This window comes from Andrographis paniculata, unplaced genomic scaffold (assembly GCF_009805555.1).
Source record: "Andrographis paniculata isolate CXL003 unplaced genomic scaffold, ASM980555v1 Contig53END, whole genome shotgun sequence".
Classification (NCBI taxonomy): Eukaryota; Viridiplantae; Streptophyta; class Magnoliopsida; order Lamiales; family Acanthaceae; genus Andrographis; species Andrographis paniculata.
The window spans coordinates 1496087-1513609 of record NW_026137588.1 but is presented as its reverse complement, the minus strand read 5'-3'; the positions used below and the strand labels follow the sequence as shown (position 1 = coordinate 1513609).

The window sequence follows — 17523 nt, the reverse complement described above, 5'->3', positions numbered from 1 at the left end:
TCGTTGTACTTAACATTAAATATATTTTTAAATTTGTATAATTTTTTGCATAAATGTCATTATAATAGTATTATAAGACACTAATAAAAGTATTTTTGTCATTTTTCCTTAATTTATATTACATTTTTATATAATAATTAATATTCAAATATCAACACGCAAAAAGTAATTTAGACCCTTAGAGACAGACGGAAGTAGTAAAAAATAAGTGTTTGATTTGATGATTTTGGAAAAAAAAATTAATAAATGGTAAAAATTAAGTAATATTTAATAAAAAAACACACCATTTATGTATTTTATAGATTCATACTAAAATACAAAATAATACTCCCTCAATCTCATAAATATAGTCTTAATTGGGTTGGATACGAGATTGAAGGAATATTGATATAATATTGGTAGTCGGTAAAAAATATGGATAAAAGACTTTTTTGCCCTTGTGAGTGTATTAGTGTAAAAAGTAGTGGCAATTGTGTAATAAAAATAGAAAAATATGGATAGTTTTACAGTGATATAGTTATTTATGAAAACAAGACTACTACTGTTTTGGGACGAATAAAAATAGTAAACAAAACTATTGTATTGAAACTTCATTATATTATGTATAGCAGGTGAACCTGAAAGCATCGAAATTTGAATCCATAACCTCACTGTCACAAATTCACTCTCACGGCGTCGCCATCCTTACTAGACATTTATTTTTTTAACATAGATGTGGGGTTGGCTCCTACTTGGATGCATGAGTGTGAGTTAAAAATAAACAAATAAATAAATAAAATACTAAAATTTTCTTCGTCCAATGGATCCTCCCTCTTCTTCCACAACCCCAACTACCCACCTTCGATTCCACACAATAAGTAAGTAAGCCTCCTTCAGACCACACAGTCAGTCACAGCAATGGCAGAATCTCTCACTTCCAAAACCATGGCGGAAAAGGAGAACCAAAATGACACTGCTGCAGCAGCAGAAGAAGAACAAATCATCAACTACAGAGGAATCAGAGTCATGCCTTTCATCATCGGTAATTAATTAATCAATCAATCGTCTATCCATCACTTTTATCAGATCAAATGTTTCCAATTCCAAATCTCTAAATCCATCCTCAGGAAACGAGACCTTCGAGAAGCTCGGCGCCATCGGCACTCTGTCCAACCTCCAAGTCTACCTCACCACCGTCTTCAACATGAAGCGAATCTCCGCCACCACTCTCCTCAACGTTTTCAACGGCACCACCAACATCGCCACCCTCGTCGGCGCCTATCTCTCCGACACATACTTCGGCCGCTACAAAACCCTAGGCGTCGCCTCCATCGCCTCATTGCTCGTACGTAACTTTACCCCAAAACCGCTCTTCTCAATTTTTCAAAAATTTGCAGTTGCAAAAACGTGTTTTCCAATTTTCAGCGCTTTTCACCAAAAGCGTTTTTTCACAAAATTCCCCTAGGGTTTACTGGCGGTGAATCTCACGGCGGTTTTCGAAAACCTCCACCCCCCGAGCTGCCGCGGCGGCGACGGCCGATGCGTCGGCGCCGACGCCGGACAGATGGCTTTTCTCCTGTTCGGATTCCTGCTGCTGATCGTCGGCGCCGGCGGAATCCGGCCGTGCAATTTAGCGTTCGGCGCGGACCAGTTCAATCCGAAGACGGAATCAGGGAAGAGAGGAATCGATAGCTTCTTCAATTGGTATTATTTCACGGTGACTTTTGCGCAGATCGTGTCGTTGACGGTGGTGGTTTACGTGCAGTCGAATGTTAGCTGGTCGATCGGACTGGCATTGCCGACGATTTTCATGTTGCTGTCGTGCTTCCTCTACTTCGTGGCGAGCGGGATGTACGTGAAGGTGATGCCGGAGGGGAGCCCCATGACCAGCCTGGTTCAGGTGGCGGTGGTCGCCGTTAAAAAGCGCCGCCTGAAGCTGCCGGAGCAGCCGTCGATCAGCCTCTTCAGTTACATTCCGCCGAAGTCAATTAACTCTAAGCTGCCCTACACTCATCAGTTCAGGTATTTATTATTTTATCTCAATCCCCAAAATTATGCTAATTTTCTTTTTAAATTGCTCGTCACTTGTTTGAAAATTCAGATTAAAATCTCTTTGCATTATAAAATTGCATACTCTTTTATTCTTTCAAATGTATGCCATGAAACCCCACCATTATTAAAAATTTTTTTAGTGATAAATTTTTTTTTCTATCTATATATATTTTGCATCGAGAGGGGGTTTAGGGTTTCATGTTATTTCAAGTACTGTAGCTCATGCAATTTTTAAAATAAATGGGAGATTTACACTGAATTTCGAAATCATAGATGAATTTCAGACAATATTTTTTAAAATATAAAGGAACATCATGAAATTTTTAAAATAAATTAAAGATTTACGCTGAATTTCGAAATTAAAGAGAGTTATGAGCAATTTTATCAATTAAATTTATATACAATTTATTTATATTAAAGTAGAACAGTAAAATTACTCGTCCACTATTTTGCCACCATACAGTCAAATCGCAGTTTGACTCTCATCTATATGAATTTCTCATTATTATCATAGTCGTATTTTCTAAGTATTAGTTTTTATATTAAAATATTATTTTTATGTTTACTTTTAATATATTTATTTTGTCATTTTATTATCCATATTTTTAATCATTTTATTTTTTAAAGTAATTGTAATTTTTATTTAAATAAATAATATATTTATATTTTACACAAATATATTTTTTAAAAAATACCATTAAAAAACAAATAGATTTTAGTGTAAAAAAATCTTTGTATTCTTCTATTTCCATTGGAAGTGTTAGTGGATGGGAAGAATATTGCTACTATTTTTTAAGAACTGCTATTTGATTTTAACAGACGAGTAAATATTCTTATAATTAAATCCTTATTCCATTTCAATACAATAATCTTATTTATCATTTTTATCCGTCTTAAAACAATAGTCTGATTTTTCATCAATAATCTTATTACTATAAAATTACTTTTTACTTTTTCATTTTTATTATACAATTGCCACTACTTTTTACACTAATACACTCGTAAGGGCAAAAGAGTTTTTTACCCGTACTTTTTACCCACTACCAATATAATATCAATATTTCTTAAATCTCATGCCAAACACAACCCAAACCATAATTTTGGGGCAAATGAAGTATTATTTACGAACTCATAAAATTAATTATCTCTTGTCAGTCAAAATTATGTTAGTATTTTTTTATTAGTTAAACTTATGTACGTTATGTTTATAATTAAATATTTTATTTCTAAAATTTTATATTTTTACTTTAACAAATAATATCAATTCCTCAACTGATTTTTCCTACTTTTCATACTATTTTTTTTATTAATTTATTAATAAATTTTTTCTAATATTCTTATTTTAATACTCCCTTGGTCCACAAACTAACGTCCTACTTTCATATTTGGAATGTCCAACAATTATTGTCCTCTTTTAATTTTTATACACAAAATTTACTCTTTTATCTTTACTTTATTTACTCTTTTATTTTCTATACACAAGATTAAGGACAAATTTGTCATTTTATAACAAAAATCCTAATTGATTTTTAATAGTATTATAATATTATTACTTTTTAATCTATGTTTTCAGTAAAAAATTTATAATTTTTCCGGACTGAAGAAATACAATCTTTTGCAAGTTATAATCCATGCACATATTACAAAATGTAATACTACAAGGTCAAACTATATATATATATATATATAATTTAAATAGCTGTAATAGTTAATTTAATAATTTGATATTTGGACTGCCAACGAAAGCTTAGTCTTGTCTGCATTGTCTTTATAATTATTAGTTTTGTCTGCATTGTCTTTATAATTATTAAATTAAACTATTTGCACTTCGAGATATCTATCCTTAAGAAAATATTTAATACTATTTATGCCATAATTTTCCACCACATGGTCAGTGGAGTATTATTATACTAATAATAATAATAAATCAATAATATATAATACTTGGTCCGTCTCATCGAAACGTTACACATTTCTTATTTTCGTTTGTCCCAAAATAAGATTACTATTTCTTAATTTAGTAATTGTATTACCTAATTCACATAATAAATACCTTTTCAACTTACTATATATTACACAAATGTCATTACTTTTATATTATATTATATTAATAGGGGTATTTTTGTCTTTTTAACTACAATCCAATATAATACTAATATTCAAAAATCTACGTACAAAAAGCAAACGTCACCTTTATTGCGGGGCCGAGGAAGTACTATATTAAGTGAGTGAAAATTTCTTTTTTATCTTGTTGCTGAGGAGAAAATATTTACTTGGATTGTAGTTTGAAATGAATGTGAAATGCAACATTTATTTAAATTTTTATTTAAATAATATTTTGATATGATGTTTTGTAAAAAATAATAATATATTTTTATTAAAATTGTGCATTACCAATAGTATTGATTTTAATTTAAAATATTAAAAGAATATTATGATTGATTATTACTTTTGTCATATGTATTTGAGTAGATATATATTGGTCACATATCTTGAAAAAAAATTGTCATTTCAAAGGGAAAATTGTCGTATGCCATTATTTCTCTTGTTTGTTTGAGTAAAAGAAATAAAAGTTGAGAAATAAATTATTATTATTTATCTGATATTATTTCTCTTCCATACACAGAGAAATAGAGAGAAATGAACGTCAATATTATTTTTTATTTTGTTATATCTTTTTTATATTATTTAATTTTTAAAATTTATATTATCTCAATTTTACAAATTCACATTAAATTTATAATTCGAAATTTTAATTTTTACGATTCTTGAAAAAAAAAAAAAAAGTACTAACATATAATCTTACAAAATATCCTATATAATTTATAATTTTTTAAAAAAAATTACTAAAAATATTTTTTTCATGAATTCACACTCATTAAAAGTCTCTTTTGTTGAAATAATCATTTATTCTTATTTGATCCATTCAACTGTATTTTTATTTTTTTTTACATTTTTTATAGGAATTTTCTGTTAATTCACATTCTCTATTCAATTTATTTTCTCTGCAATTTTATTAACTTTACCAAAGGTCCCAAATATTATAAGAATGATAATTGAATGTTGGGTTTGTATTAGCTTGACCTTTTTATTCTAATTTTGATTATATTTTCGAGAAAATCAATATTTTTATTAAAAATTATATATATCTATATTAAATAATATATATATATATATATATATGTCAAAATCGACCCAGAAATTGCAATTTTTCCTCTTAATTGAGTTAATATGGATGCACGTCCACCAACCAACCATAACTAATTTATTTATTTATTTATTTTTTAGAGAATTATTGACGCGGGATTAGGTATAGGTGCTCAATAATTATGTTCTTTTTTATTTTCAAACAGGATGATTATTATACTAACTTTTCTAACAAGCATATTATACATTGTTTACATATTATTGTTTTAAATTTAATATTATTATTTATTACAAAAAAAATGTTCTTTAAAATATATTAAATTCAATATCTATTCTATATTTTCAATATTATATTTAAAACTTATTTTTACACAAATATTATATCTTTTGGACTTGCTTACTTAGTTTTTTTTTTTTTAATGATTTTTCATTAATATTATTACAAAAATATAATATACACATATTAACACAATATATATAATATATAATTTATCCATCTCATAAAATATTATTTTTTATATTATTAATATAATTTTTCATGCACAACATTAATAACATGCATTTAAATAAAAATTAATGTTTTTAGATTTGTTTTGTTTTTCTATTTCAAATATTATATATATATATATACTATTTTACTTGTATCGTTTTAAATAAAAGTATATTCTATTTGTCTGTTAAAATATATTTAGTTTTTCTTGTCTTTTAAAACTATTTTTTTAAAGTAAAAAAAACCATACCACCTTTTATATTTTTATTTACCGAAAGAAATAACTAAGAGTATATATTTTTATTAAAACTAGGGTAAGCGAAATATTTAAAATTCGAAAATTCGATTCAAATCAAACCACAATTTAAAATTTAGTTTGGATTTTCGAATTGGTTCGGATTGAATTTTTGACAAATTTTGGATTTTCAGATTGGGTCGGTATACTTAAAATCCGAATCGATCCGAAATCCGAAATATAACATTTTAATATATTTTTTATTATATATATTTAATATTTTATTAAAAAATATTAAATTTTAATATAAAAGATTCAAAATTATTAATTATATTTTAATATGTTTACTTTTATATTATATATATTTGATATTATAAAATAACAATAAAATATAAAAGAAATTTACAAATTAAAAAAATAATTAAAAATATTTCGAATTTCAAATTTTTTGGTTTAGTTCGAATTTCAATTTTCGATTATTTCAGTTCAATTTAGATTAATTTTTTCAAAAATTAAAATTTTCGGATTAGTTCGAATTTTGTGAAATCCGAATGCTCGCGCCTAATTAAATCTCATACTAAAGAATAATACTGTGAGCGCATTTTTCTAGACAGGTAGGGAGTACGGATTGCTTTCATAAAACAATATAGTAATATTATTTAAATTAAAATTTAAATTAATATTTTATTTTATATTATATTATTTTAGGTTACATTCCACGTTCAAATTAATTTCATATCACATTATTCTACTTTCTTATTGTTTTTGTCTAACCTTAATATATATAATTTTTCCCATTAAAAAATATTAATTTTTTATTAGTAAAAATAATTTATGTGTAAGTATCAAAATATTTTTAATATTTACAAAAATACTTATTTATTTTATATTTAAAAAATTGATTTTGTTCACACACAATTTCTTAGATAAGTTGATTTTTTTATTTATGTATAGTGTAAAAAATTGTGTCAAAAATATAAATTACATAATTTTAAGTTGAATTTGACTTTTTAACTTTTGAATGAATATTTAAATTTTATTATTATTTTTTTTTTACTTTTTGTAAAAAGTATTTTATAGTATTATTTATTATTAGGTAATTAGAAAGAAATAATGTTGGGAGATTATAACTAATATTTAAATATAAAATTTAGGTAAATAAATAAAAATGCTGTAATTGGTCCGCAGTTTCCTGGACAAAGCGGCGATCATCACCGGCGAAGACTCCATCAACTCCGACGGGTCCTCCGGCGAGCCATGGCGGCTCTGCAGCGTCCAGCAAGTAGAAGAAGCCAAGTGCGTTCTCCGCGTGATCCCGATCTCCCTCACCGCCGTCGTCTACCACATCGGCGTCCAGCAGCAGTACCTCGTCTTCCAGGCCCTCCAGTCCGACCGCCGCCTCGCCGCCACCTCCTTCCACATCCCCGCCGCCTCCTTCGTCGTCTTCGCCATGCTCACCGTCTCCATCTTCGTCCCAATCTACGACCGCCTCCTCCTCCCCTTCTCCCGCCGCCGCCTCGGCGGCGCCGGAATCACCGTCCTCCAACGAATGGGAATCGGCCTCTTCATCCCCATCGTCGAGTCCCTCGTCGCCGCCGCCGTCGAGCAGCGCCGCCGCGCGTCCGGCGGCGCCATGTCGGCGATGTGGCTGGTCCCGCAGCTGGCCCTCGGCGGCCTGGCGGAGGCGTTTTACGCCATAGGGCAGCTCGAGTTTTATTACAAGCAGTTCCCGGAGAACATGCGGAGCGTCGCCGGAGCGTTTTATTTCTGCGGCAGCGCCGTGTCGAATTATGTGTACAGTCTTTTGATATCCGTGGTGCACCGGTGGACGGAGGGGCCGGGCGGCGGCGGCGGCGGCGGGTGGCTGCCGGAGGATCTGAATAAAGGGAGGCTGGATTATTTCTATTACCTTGTGGCGGCGATGTGCGCCGCCAATTTTGGGTACTTTTTGGTGTGTTCGAATTGGTATAGATACAAAGGAAGTGATGACGTGGCGAAGGAGGATAAATTGGACCCTCATTCTGCTTAATTGATTAATTAATTAATAATTAATTAATTAATTGCTTCGCACACATCACTCTTACCACTATTTGAATTCGAGTTCAAGAAGGAGTGTTTCGTTTTCTTTTTTTTTTTTTTTTTTTATTTATTTTCTGTCTGGATTGAGTGTAGAAGATTAAATTTTTGATTTAAATAATATTTGATGTAATATATTGTGAGAAAAAATATTCATTTCAATGCATTTGATTACTAACATGGGCAAGTACATATATTTTTGTAATAATTTTTTTTTTTTTTTTTTGGTTATTGTAATCACACTTACGCTTCATTACGCAGCAGATTTATTATATTCTATCTGACCTATCAAAATTATACTCGTTTTGTTTAAGGAAATAACCATAATTTTAACAAGCAAAAGAATTAATATATTTATAGTTATCTAACTAGTATTATAAAATTAGCATTGCGCCGATGACATTATATAATTATACAAACATGCTTAAAGAATGTATTTACCAAAGCCCACCCTGTTTAAAATTGATTTGAAATAAAATATTAATTTTATATTTTGTTTAACTGTGATTTTAATGTAATATTTTATATAAAAAATATTATATTCTTATTGAAAATTGTACAATTGTAATTTCAAATTGAAAGTACAACCAAACAAATCCGGAAATTTACAAATAAAGATCAATTGATACCTTAAAATAAAGATACCTTGAACAAATAAAATCATTTGAACATTTTTAATCAACACATAATAATCAATACGGGTGCATTTGTTTTGTACAACAATTTGAATGAGTATTTTTCTATGTGATGTGGAGAAAATTGTGTAAAAAAATATAAAATTAATGAATATATGTGATATATTAATATTTTTGAAAAAATTTAAAAGAGCACACTCGTTCGTAACTACATATCTTTTGTGTTCAAGTTAATAGTAGTATGTATTATGTAAATTATTCGGTTCATATCTTGTATTGTGATTATTTTATATAAACTTTATAAAGTTAATTAATACTTCATGTTATGCCCATTTATGCAGAGACGTTATACTAAACGATATTCTATTCCTCGTCAAAAATTATGTCCTATAAACAACTTTATCCACCCAATTTTATTATTCTACTTTAACAAATAATACCCGTCATCCGAATTTATACATACTTTCCTTTTTGTTGTTATAAAGACAAATATTTATGTTCCTTCCTTCGGTAAACAAAAAAAATATACTCCCTCCGTCCCAAAACTATAGTCTGGATTGTGTTTGGGTAAAAAATACCGAAAAAAAACTCTTGTCCTTACGAGTGTATCAGTGTATATATGAGTGTATCAGTGTACAAAATAGTGACAATTATGTAATAATAATGAAAAAGTAAAGGTAGTTTTATAGTGATATGGTTATTTATGAATATGAGACTATTGTTTTAATACGAACCAAAATGGTAAATATGACTATTATACAGGGACGGAGGAAGTATATGTTTTACTATAAAAAGAAAAAAGTTCTATTTTTATTTATTTTTTTTAAAAATCCAGTTCCGATCAAATTGACACAAATATCGCTAAAATTTTGAGCATTAATGACATGAAAAATGGTACATTGTCATTTATACATGTGCCAATGGCAAAAAGAACTCATCTTTGATCTTGAATGGAAACTAAAACACACACAATATTTCCCCCAATAAACAAGAAACAAGACATATTTCAACATCATCTACCATTCAACTCATTGCAATAAACTACACAAAACTGAAATCATCATAAGTAAAGCGGTAACCGGACCTGATCGCGACATCAACACGCTCGCCTTCGAAGGAGGGGCCGAATCCGGGGGGGGCCGTCTACCCAAGGATGATGCATCTTCCTTTGTACATGTGTAGTTGCAACGACTCGGACTTACAATTCTGTACACTCCATTATAGGTTAGGATGTAAACATTCTTCTCGTTGTCTTCTCCGAATGAAAATATGAAACTCAAGTCGGCCATTTGGCTGCCGCGGGCAACCCCACAGCTTAAGGGCGAGTCTGATGCACAACTGAATGGAATCTTGCTCGCGTTGAATTTCCCACTGCCCCTGGGATTTTCGACGCCTGCCCATATAGCGCCTGCATAAAGATCCGCGAACAAATAGCTGCGAATATCGAATACTCCATTTTTTAGTGACAAATGTGTGAACCTTAGTGAATGCAAACTACTATAAGCTGTATCAGTAAAACCTCTTGATTGAGCCAAAGTATTGTGCATTCGACCGAGAAAAATAAGTAGGCGAGCTCATGTTCAAATGTTAAAGTTGCACAATTTTCAGGTTTTTATTGCGTTCACCCAACAAAGATTTTCAGCACGCTCCAATATTAAAAATATATGTACTCTATATATTCAAAGTCAACAATTTAATACAAAATATTATTAAATATTCACCAAACTTATGCACAATCTATTTCTTACCAATTTTATCGCTCATAAATTTATTACCACTACTATAACACATAATAATCAAGCAAAGTTATATAATTTTTCTAAATAGGAGTATTTTTTATACTATATTCGTTCGGCTCTAAAGACCACATTTACTTTTTGCGTATTCATCTTTGAATATTAATTATTATATCAAAACGTAGTACAAATCAAGAAAAATGACAAAAATACTTCTATTAGTGTCTTATAATACTAATAGAAGAACATTTATACAAAAAAAAAAATTATACAAATATATTGATATTTTTAATGTTAAGTACAATGACGCAAAAAAGTAAATGTAACCCTTAAAAGCGGACGGAAGGAGTATACTTCTTCGTATCTCTAACATAAAAAATACTTGCATCGAAAAACAAAAAGTGAACATTGGTACTCATATTTTAACATAAATGCACAAAACATCATATATATATATATATATTTTATTTAGTGAACAATATGTATGGAATTCCTATTTTATCAGGATTTTGTGTACAAATATAAGGAGTTTATACACTATATTTGCAAACACAGTGGTAAAATATCTAATAAAATTTATAGCTTAACTAAATATATAGACAAGCAATTACCTTTCAGCGAAAAAATAAAATAGAAGAGAAGAAATCAAAATGAACACAGAATACACATGTTTTGTGTCGGAAATATTACCCGAGGCAACGGTATTTTCTGGTAAATTCTTGACTAGTGTATATTTTCTATGGTGGATTAAGGAAGGACCAATACAAACTAGACAAAGTTTGAAAATGGTGGGATCGAAAGGACCTATGAATTTTAAACTTCTTGCTGAAAAAATTAGACTTTGATCGTGTATGAACATATTATCAGCTACTAAATAGCAATAAAAATTATGGACAGTGAATTTGTTACCTTCCATGCATACAAGGATCCGTCATAGATCGATAAAAGTAGCCACCAGTGATCGATGCTGAAGCTTCATTAGACTTCACGTCAGAGTGATTATATCCCATGACAGGAAAAATTGGCCTTATCAAGTTGAGTGTAGTATTTCCACCCGGGGACTCAGGAGGAGTATAGGGTTCATAACCCTCATAAACACGCCATCCGTAATTTCCACCCTTGCTGATCAAATCCACCTCTTCATATTGATTCTGTTCAATAATCACGGCAACTAATATCTAATATTAGAGTCGAGAAAATTAAATGGATATTGAAGCCTACTTAAGCAGGCTTAGGTTCAGAATAAGCTCAGTCATAGCATACGAAAGTCGTCTATATAATATACTGTACCTGTCCTACATCTGCACACATGAAATACGACGGCCTTGCAGAATCAAAACTGCAGCGCCAAGGATTTCGTAGTCCAAGAGCCCATATCTCTTTAAGCAAAGCTTTATCTAGTGTATATGGGTTGTCTTTGGGTATAGAATAGTTTCCCCACAGACCAAGCTGATTGATTTCAGCTGCACCTGAATGAGTGTCCCAAATGTGCTAGAATCAGGGGAATGAACAAGAATCTATCAAATCGGAACACGAGGAATAATCAAATTCTAATGCACTTGTGGCAAGGAATTCTTTAGAGTATAAAGACTAATGAAAGTTTATTTGCTATTTTTATTTTCGAAATTTCATTGTGCTAATAAAATCAACATCAAGAAATAGATAAGCAATACTAAGCCACAAACAACCATAAAACAAGGAAAATAAAACAGGATACCTTCAGAAAAGATAATGAATATTCTAGTGTGGTTCCACAAGAAAAAATATATATATATAAAAAGGGAATGCAAATTTTTTAGATGGGTAAACTATGCTAAGTTATAAACAAGTAAAATACATTGATCCGTTACCATCCAACCAAAGTTTCTGATGATAATTCAACCAATTACACCAAACTAGAGCTTAATAGACTCATGATATTTTTTCACAATGTTTGAGATAGCATGTATTATACACACATCTAATGGCAAGAATAAGAAACCCGACACTATATACACTATTAATTATTACAAATTTCTTACCTATAAAATATACATAGTATAGAACTACTTTCCTATATTAGTTATTAAAAATCTCATTATACATAGTTATCTCATTTATAGTCCATCTCGTATCTGAACTACATAAAAACTTATAAGGTAATAACAAATTAAACCGACCCCATTTCCTGACTTACCGAACCCATGAATGGAATTCCTCAACCTCTTTTAGATTGTAGATTTTTTGAGTTTATGAAAGTCAGTGGCGTAAGAGGGGCAATCCTGTTTGTTTTATTTTTCATCACTTCACAAGGTTGAGAGATTGTATGCGATTTACAGTTTTAATGAAATCAATACTTAATATATATACATCACAATGCTATATAACATGTACACATGCACACCTGCTTTTAATGTATTTTTGAAACACAAGAATAAGACATTAGCAATAAAGTAACTAACCACAAATGTATCACGGGTAGGATTGTCGATTAAATAAATAATGCTTATTATGTGGAATGGAGCACTTCGTGGATACTCAGATTTGCAAAAATCATTAAGTAAACTCACTTGGTACGCTATCAATGTCAAACCTCATGATCTTTCCGAGTAAGGATTTCTTGTTTTGTGCAAAATTGTAAGGATCACCTTGACCCCCACCATCTCCCATCATAAAGTATAAATAGCCATCTCGTGGTCCAAAAAGAATCTGACCCCCATGGTGTGCTGTAAATGGAAGCCCCATGGTGAATATCCTTCTTACCTCTGAAGGGTTACCACTTGTTGCCTGGTAAAAACAAAGATCAAGTATTATTTCTAAATGGCTAAAGATGTTGAGAATTTCGAAAGTTATGAAATATAACATATACCAAGGCCGGCTGGGATCCTGTACCATTAGTAGAAAACTCTGCTATAACACTGTTATATTGACAAGGCTGCGCACCATTGTCTGGAGGTAGTTTTGCAGGGTCACAGTTCACGTCAGGGTTACAAGCACATCTGCCGGCACAGGGGGGCCACTTAGCCTTATCACAGTTGAAGGAAGCAAAAAATCGACCATTTTCAGTGAATTTTGGATGAAATGCAATTCCCAACAGCCCAAATTCGGTATCAAAATGAACTTCATTGGTTAGGTCTAGAAAAGGTTTAGCCTCATCAATTTCCAAAAGCCCCCCTGACCCCTCCTTAGGAATCGTTGCCAAGAAAATACTGCCTTGCTGGCTCGAGAAGAAGGCACGGTTTGAACCATCAGGATGAGCAACCATGTTCAGGAAGGATCCGTTACTTATTTTCTCAAGGCACATACCACTCGGAGGGGTTGAAGTTCTAGTATCATTCAGGGTCACAGGTGCACCATTGAAGCATACTGATCCATCATCAGATCCACCACCAAAAGCATCACAGAAATTTGTTTGTGATTCCCAGAGATCGGACAGCTTCGTCGAATTTGAGTCTATCGGTGCTCCAGCTCCACCTCTTAGTGATGCAGCGAAAGGCGAATTCAAAATAGACACATCTTTGCAGGAAGTCCATACTTTGAGGCAGAAGTTATCTGCAGCTTGGTTAGATTGTGTTGAATTTGGCGCAATTGTAGAGTTACACAAGACAGGAACTTGCCGACGACCAGAATCAACTCTAAAAAGCTCAGCCGAAAATGGATCACACCTCTGGAAATCAGATCAAAAAATAAAATAAAATAAAAATACTCAACTTAAGTTTTATCCTCTTCGTTGCGAGAATGCTAGGCACCATGTCATACTTTTAATTTACTTGAAAAGATCTAGATAAATTCATTAGTAGAGATTCCAGAACTAGAATATACATTTCCATTCAGTTCCATATTGAAGGATCTTATCTACAAGCTCTTGATAATCTTATTGTAACTATTATCCAAAAAATCACAACAAAGTTCGTCGCATTGCTCAAATCAAACATAATTAATAGCTTAAAATATGGCAGAAAATTCTTAAAGCAACAATAATAACATTGTTTGGTAACATCAAGGGTACAATGCTCCCAACAAAAGCAGCAACAAACAAAATGCAGAAGAACTAACACCAACACGAATAAGACCTACATTCAATAATCTCCGGCATGATACCAACTGCAGAATTCAAGAGACATCCAAAGAACAAAAAGACTAATTGCTCGATCCAAAAGTCTGCAAAGGCAATTACTTATTCATCGGAAATGAAAAAGGACTTAATTTTTCCCATTAAAAACAACAAAAAGGCATAGCTATCACAGTAAACTAAGGGTGTGTTTGTTTGGGGAATTGGATTTAATTTTCGCTATTCATCTCATTTTTTCCTCCAAAAAAATCAAATCAAACATCTATTTTTCATTTTCTATATTATACTAAAAATCAATTTTACATTCAAAACATCACATCAACACCTATTTATATCGCATCATACAACTATTCAAATTCAAAATTTTTACTATTCAAATCCCAATTCAAAATCCAAACCCCCAAACAAACACACCCGGAGTAGAATCAAACTCTAAAACTAACATTATTTCAGAAACTTACAAGAGTAACAAAACACTGAAAAAGATTTGTTCTTACGGCGCAAAGGATTGATTTCAGAAGAGACCCACAGTCGGAGTTCGAAATATTCATTGCTTCAAACTGCTTTTTCAAACGTGAATCTGCAGCGTAGTTGCAGCACCTGATGCCGCCATTGTAGGGACAGAACTGCAGACGAGACCTCGGAGTAAAAGGTGCTCCTACAACAAGACAACACAAAAAACACAGCTCAACCCATAGTTCTTCTTCTCACAGGACTTTAATCAAACACCTTATATACATACTTACTTGAATCAGAGCACAGCGGCAGAGCACAAAAGCGATCAACAAATTGCAGCAGCAGCATCAACAACAAAATGAAACCAACGCAATCACCACCTCCCGCCATCCCGAATTCATCGAAATCGAAGAGAAAGGTTAAACAGTACAAAACCCCCCACTTTTCAACTACATTGACAAAAACCTAAGATTGACGAGAAAACACAAAAAAGTCCCCCGTTTTGATCAAATCAAAACTGATTATTCGTAAACGTAAGTATTTCTTCTGAGGATCTCCGTTGTGAACGCATAAATCACGCCAGCAACTTGGTACAGGTACAGGCAGTCCCCATTGTTGACTTGGCATCATCAATTCACAAAATTAAATATTGGGTAGTTGTGAGGAGCGAGAACAAAACCAGCCTGGAAGCTCCGGAGAAGCGTGTAAATATGATGCAGTGGGGTCGAATGTTGACTGCAATTTAGGCGCTTGTTTATATGAAACATCAGTATCAATGGCGGCACGCTTTGACTGTGCACGACCAGAACATCTCTGAGTTTTGTACATCTGACAAAATCAATTTCAGGTATGGGGTGTGTTTCCACGTGTTTTGCGATAACATCTTTTTTCTTTTTCTTTTGGCTGCTCCTTCCTGTAATTTGGGTGTGTTAGGATATAAGTAAAATATAATTAAAAAATATTTTAGTAAAAATAATTATAAATTAAAATTAAAATAAATAAATAATTTAATTAAAATTATAAAATTATAAAATTTAAAACATAACAAATTATGTACAATGGAGAAAGTATTATTATTGCTAGTGAAGTGCCCGAGATACAAGATTATTAAATTCTTAAATTAATTATTATTATTAAATATATTATTTTTTAATATAAAAATTATTTGAATAAATTAAAATATTTTATACAATTAACTTTTATTTAATAATAATAATAATAAAATTCTTATATATATAAAATAGTATTTCCACATATACAAAATTCTGTTTCCTTTTATATATATATAATCTTAAATAGACAAATATATTAGGAAGATAATAAAAAACAATAGTAACTTATAAATTAATTACTGTTAAAAATAATATTCAAAACTTAGATAAAATGTGTATATATTATTCTTTGCAATTAAATTATAATAATAAAAAAAGATATTATTTATATTTATAAGTCAATAGCATATAATTATAATTTATTTACATTTGATGCATATAAATTTTAATTTTTTAAAAAATTTATATTTAAATAAAAAAAATTAATTTGATAATAATGTTTTTATTTTTATTTTTCTAAATTCCTAATTAAATGATATAAATAAATAACAAAGTGTTTAAATTACATTTATTTGTTTTATTTTCAACAATTTATTTTTATTGTTCATTAAAAATAATATATACTCCACTTATTGATTTGAAAGCTAACTTGTTCCAACATTCAAATACAAAATATCAGAAAAAAAAAAGAAAAGAAAAATACTAAGTGTAACTTTATTATATATCATAAATATAAAAAATTTATTTTTATTTACATCGATACATCAAATTAAAGTATGATAACAATTTCGATAAAAAAAAATATATGATAGACAAAATAATATATACATACAAAAGTATAAAAAGTTAATATTTCTTTCATCTCGTATATAATACTCCCATCATTTCATGTTTATCTATTCGTTTACTTTTTGCATAAAGTTTTAGAAATATTAATAGTAGAATATAAAGATAATGTCATTTGTGTAATATATTATAAATATGAAGAGTATTTGTAATGTTAGATGAATATGGATAGTACAGTTACTAAAAAAAATGAAAGAAATACTTTTGTTACGAGATGGACCAAAATAGAAAAATAGCTAATTTGTTAAAGGACGGGGGAGTATCACACTTTTTGATTTATTTTCGGCTCATATCTAATAAATTCCCATATCTACACTTATTGTAACATTATATTCGGCACAGATACAATATTAAAATATAATAGTATAATTTTTTCTAAAAAAATATCAAAATATATACATTTTTTTTATTTAAAATATCACTTTAATTTTATATATCAAATTATATAATTACTTTAATTTAAAGTTTGATGCACAAAAGAATATCAAATAAATAATAATATTCTCTACGTCCATTTTGAAAGTTTATATTTACCTTCTACGTCATTATACTTAACGTTAAAAATATCATTATATTTGTATTATAAGACACTTATAGAAGTATTTTTGTTATTTTTACTATATTTGTACTATGTTTTGATATAATAATTAATATTCAAATATCAACAAGTAAAAAGCAAATGTGAACCTTTAAAGTTGACGGAGGGAGTATAACATAATATTCCATTTTTCCGCCAAAATTATATCACCGTTTCTGTTTTGATTGTCC

At 30.3% G+C, this 17523-nt stretch overlaps 2 protein-coding genes across 2 annotated transcripts; one reads left to right on the top strand and one right to left on the bottom strand.

The window, feature by feature from the left end:
* Window positions 1–751: 751 nt before the first annotated feature.
* LOC127255108 (protein NRT1/ PTR FAMILY 2.11-like) lies at window positions 752–8142 on the top strand. Its single transcript, XM_051280489.1, has 4 exons — window positions 752–1021; window positions 1107–1324; window positions 1445–2001; window positions 7092–8142. Exons 1-4 carry the CDS (start codon window positions 898–900, stop codon window positions 7930–7932), a joined length of 1740 nt encoding a protein of 579 aa, XP_051136446.1. The 5' UTR covers window positions 752–897; the 3' UTR covers window positions 7933–8142.
* A 1330-nt stretch (window positions 8143–9472) lies between these two features.
* Window positions 9473–15623, bottom strand: LOC127255249 (HIPL1 protein-like). Its single transcript, XM_051280717.1, has 7 exons — window positions 15148–15623; window positions 14899–15059; window positions 13199–13996; window positions 12900–13116; window positions 11641–11819; window positions 11260–11501; window positions 9473–10048 (listed from the first exon to the last, which is right to left on the bottom strand). Exons 1-7 carry the CDS (start codon window positions 15245–15247, stop codon window positions 9643–9645), a joined length of 2103 nt encoding a protein of 700 aa, XP_051136674.1. The 5' UTR covers window positions 15248–15623; the 3' UTR covers window positions 9473–9642.
* Window positions 15624–17523: the final 1900 nt, after the last annotated feature.

What these genes read in the sequence shown, in the direction of transcription:
- LOC127255249 (XM_051280717.1), bottom strand. Translation starts at nt 15,247, where the DNA reads ATGGCGGGAGGTGGTGATTGCGTTGGTTTCATTTTGTTGTTGATGCTG. An exon ending in GCCGCTGTGCTCTGATTCAA is followed by an intron (nt 15,060 to 15,147) that starts GTAAGTATGTAT and finishes GTCTTGTTGTAG; the next exon opens with GAGCACCTTTTACTCCGAGG. An exon ending in TGAAATCAATCCTTTGCGCC is followed by an intron (nt 13,997 to 14,898) that starts GTAAGAACAAAT and finishes TCTGATTTCCAG; the next exon opens with AGGTGTGATCCATTTTCGGC.
- LOC127255108 (XM_051280489.1), top strand. Translation starts at nt 898, where the DNA reads ATGGCAGAATCTCTCACTTCCAAAACCATGGCGGAAAAGGAGAACCAA. An exon ending in CCTCCATCGCCTCATTGCTC is followed by an intron (nt 1,325 to 1,444) that starts GTACGTAACTTT and finishes AAATTCCCCTAG; the next exon opens with GGTTTACTGGCGGTGAATCT. An exon ending in CCCTACACTCATCAGTTCAG is followed by an intron (nt 2,002 to 7,091) that starts GTATTTATTATT and finishes ATTGGTCCGCAG; the next exon opens with TTTCCTGGACAAAGCGGCGA.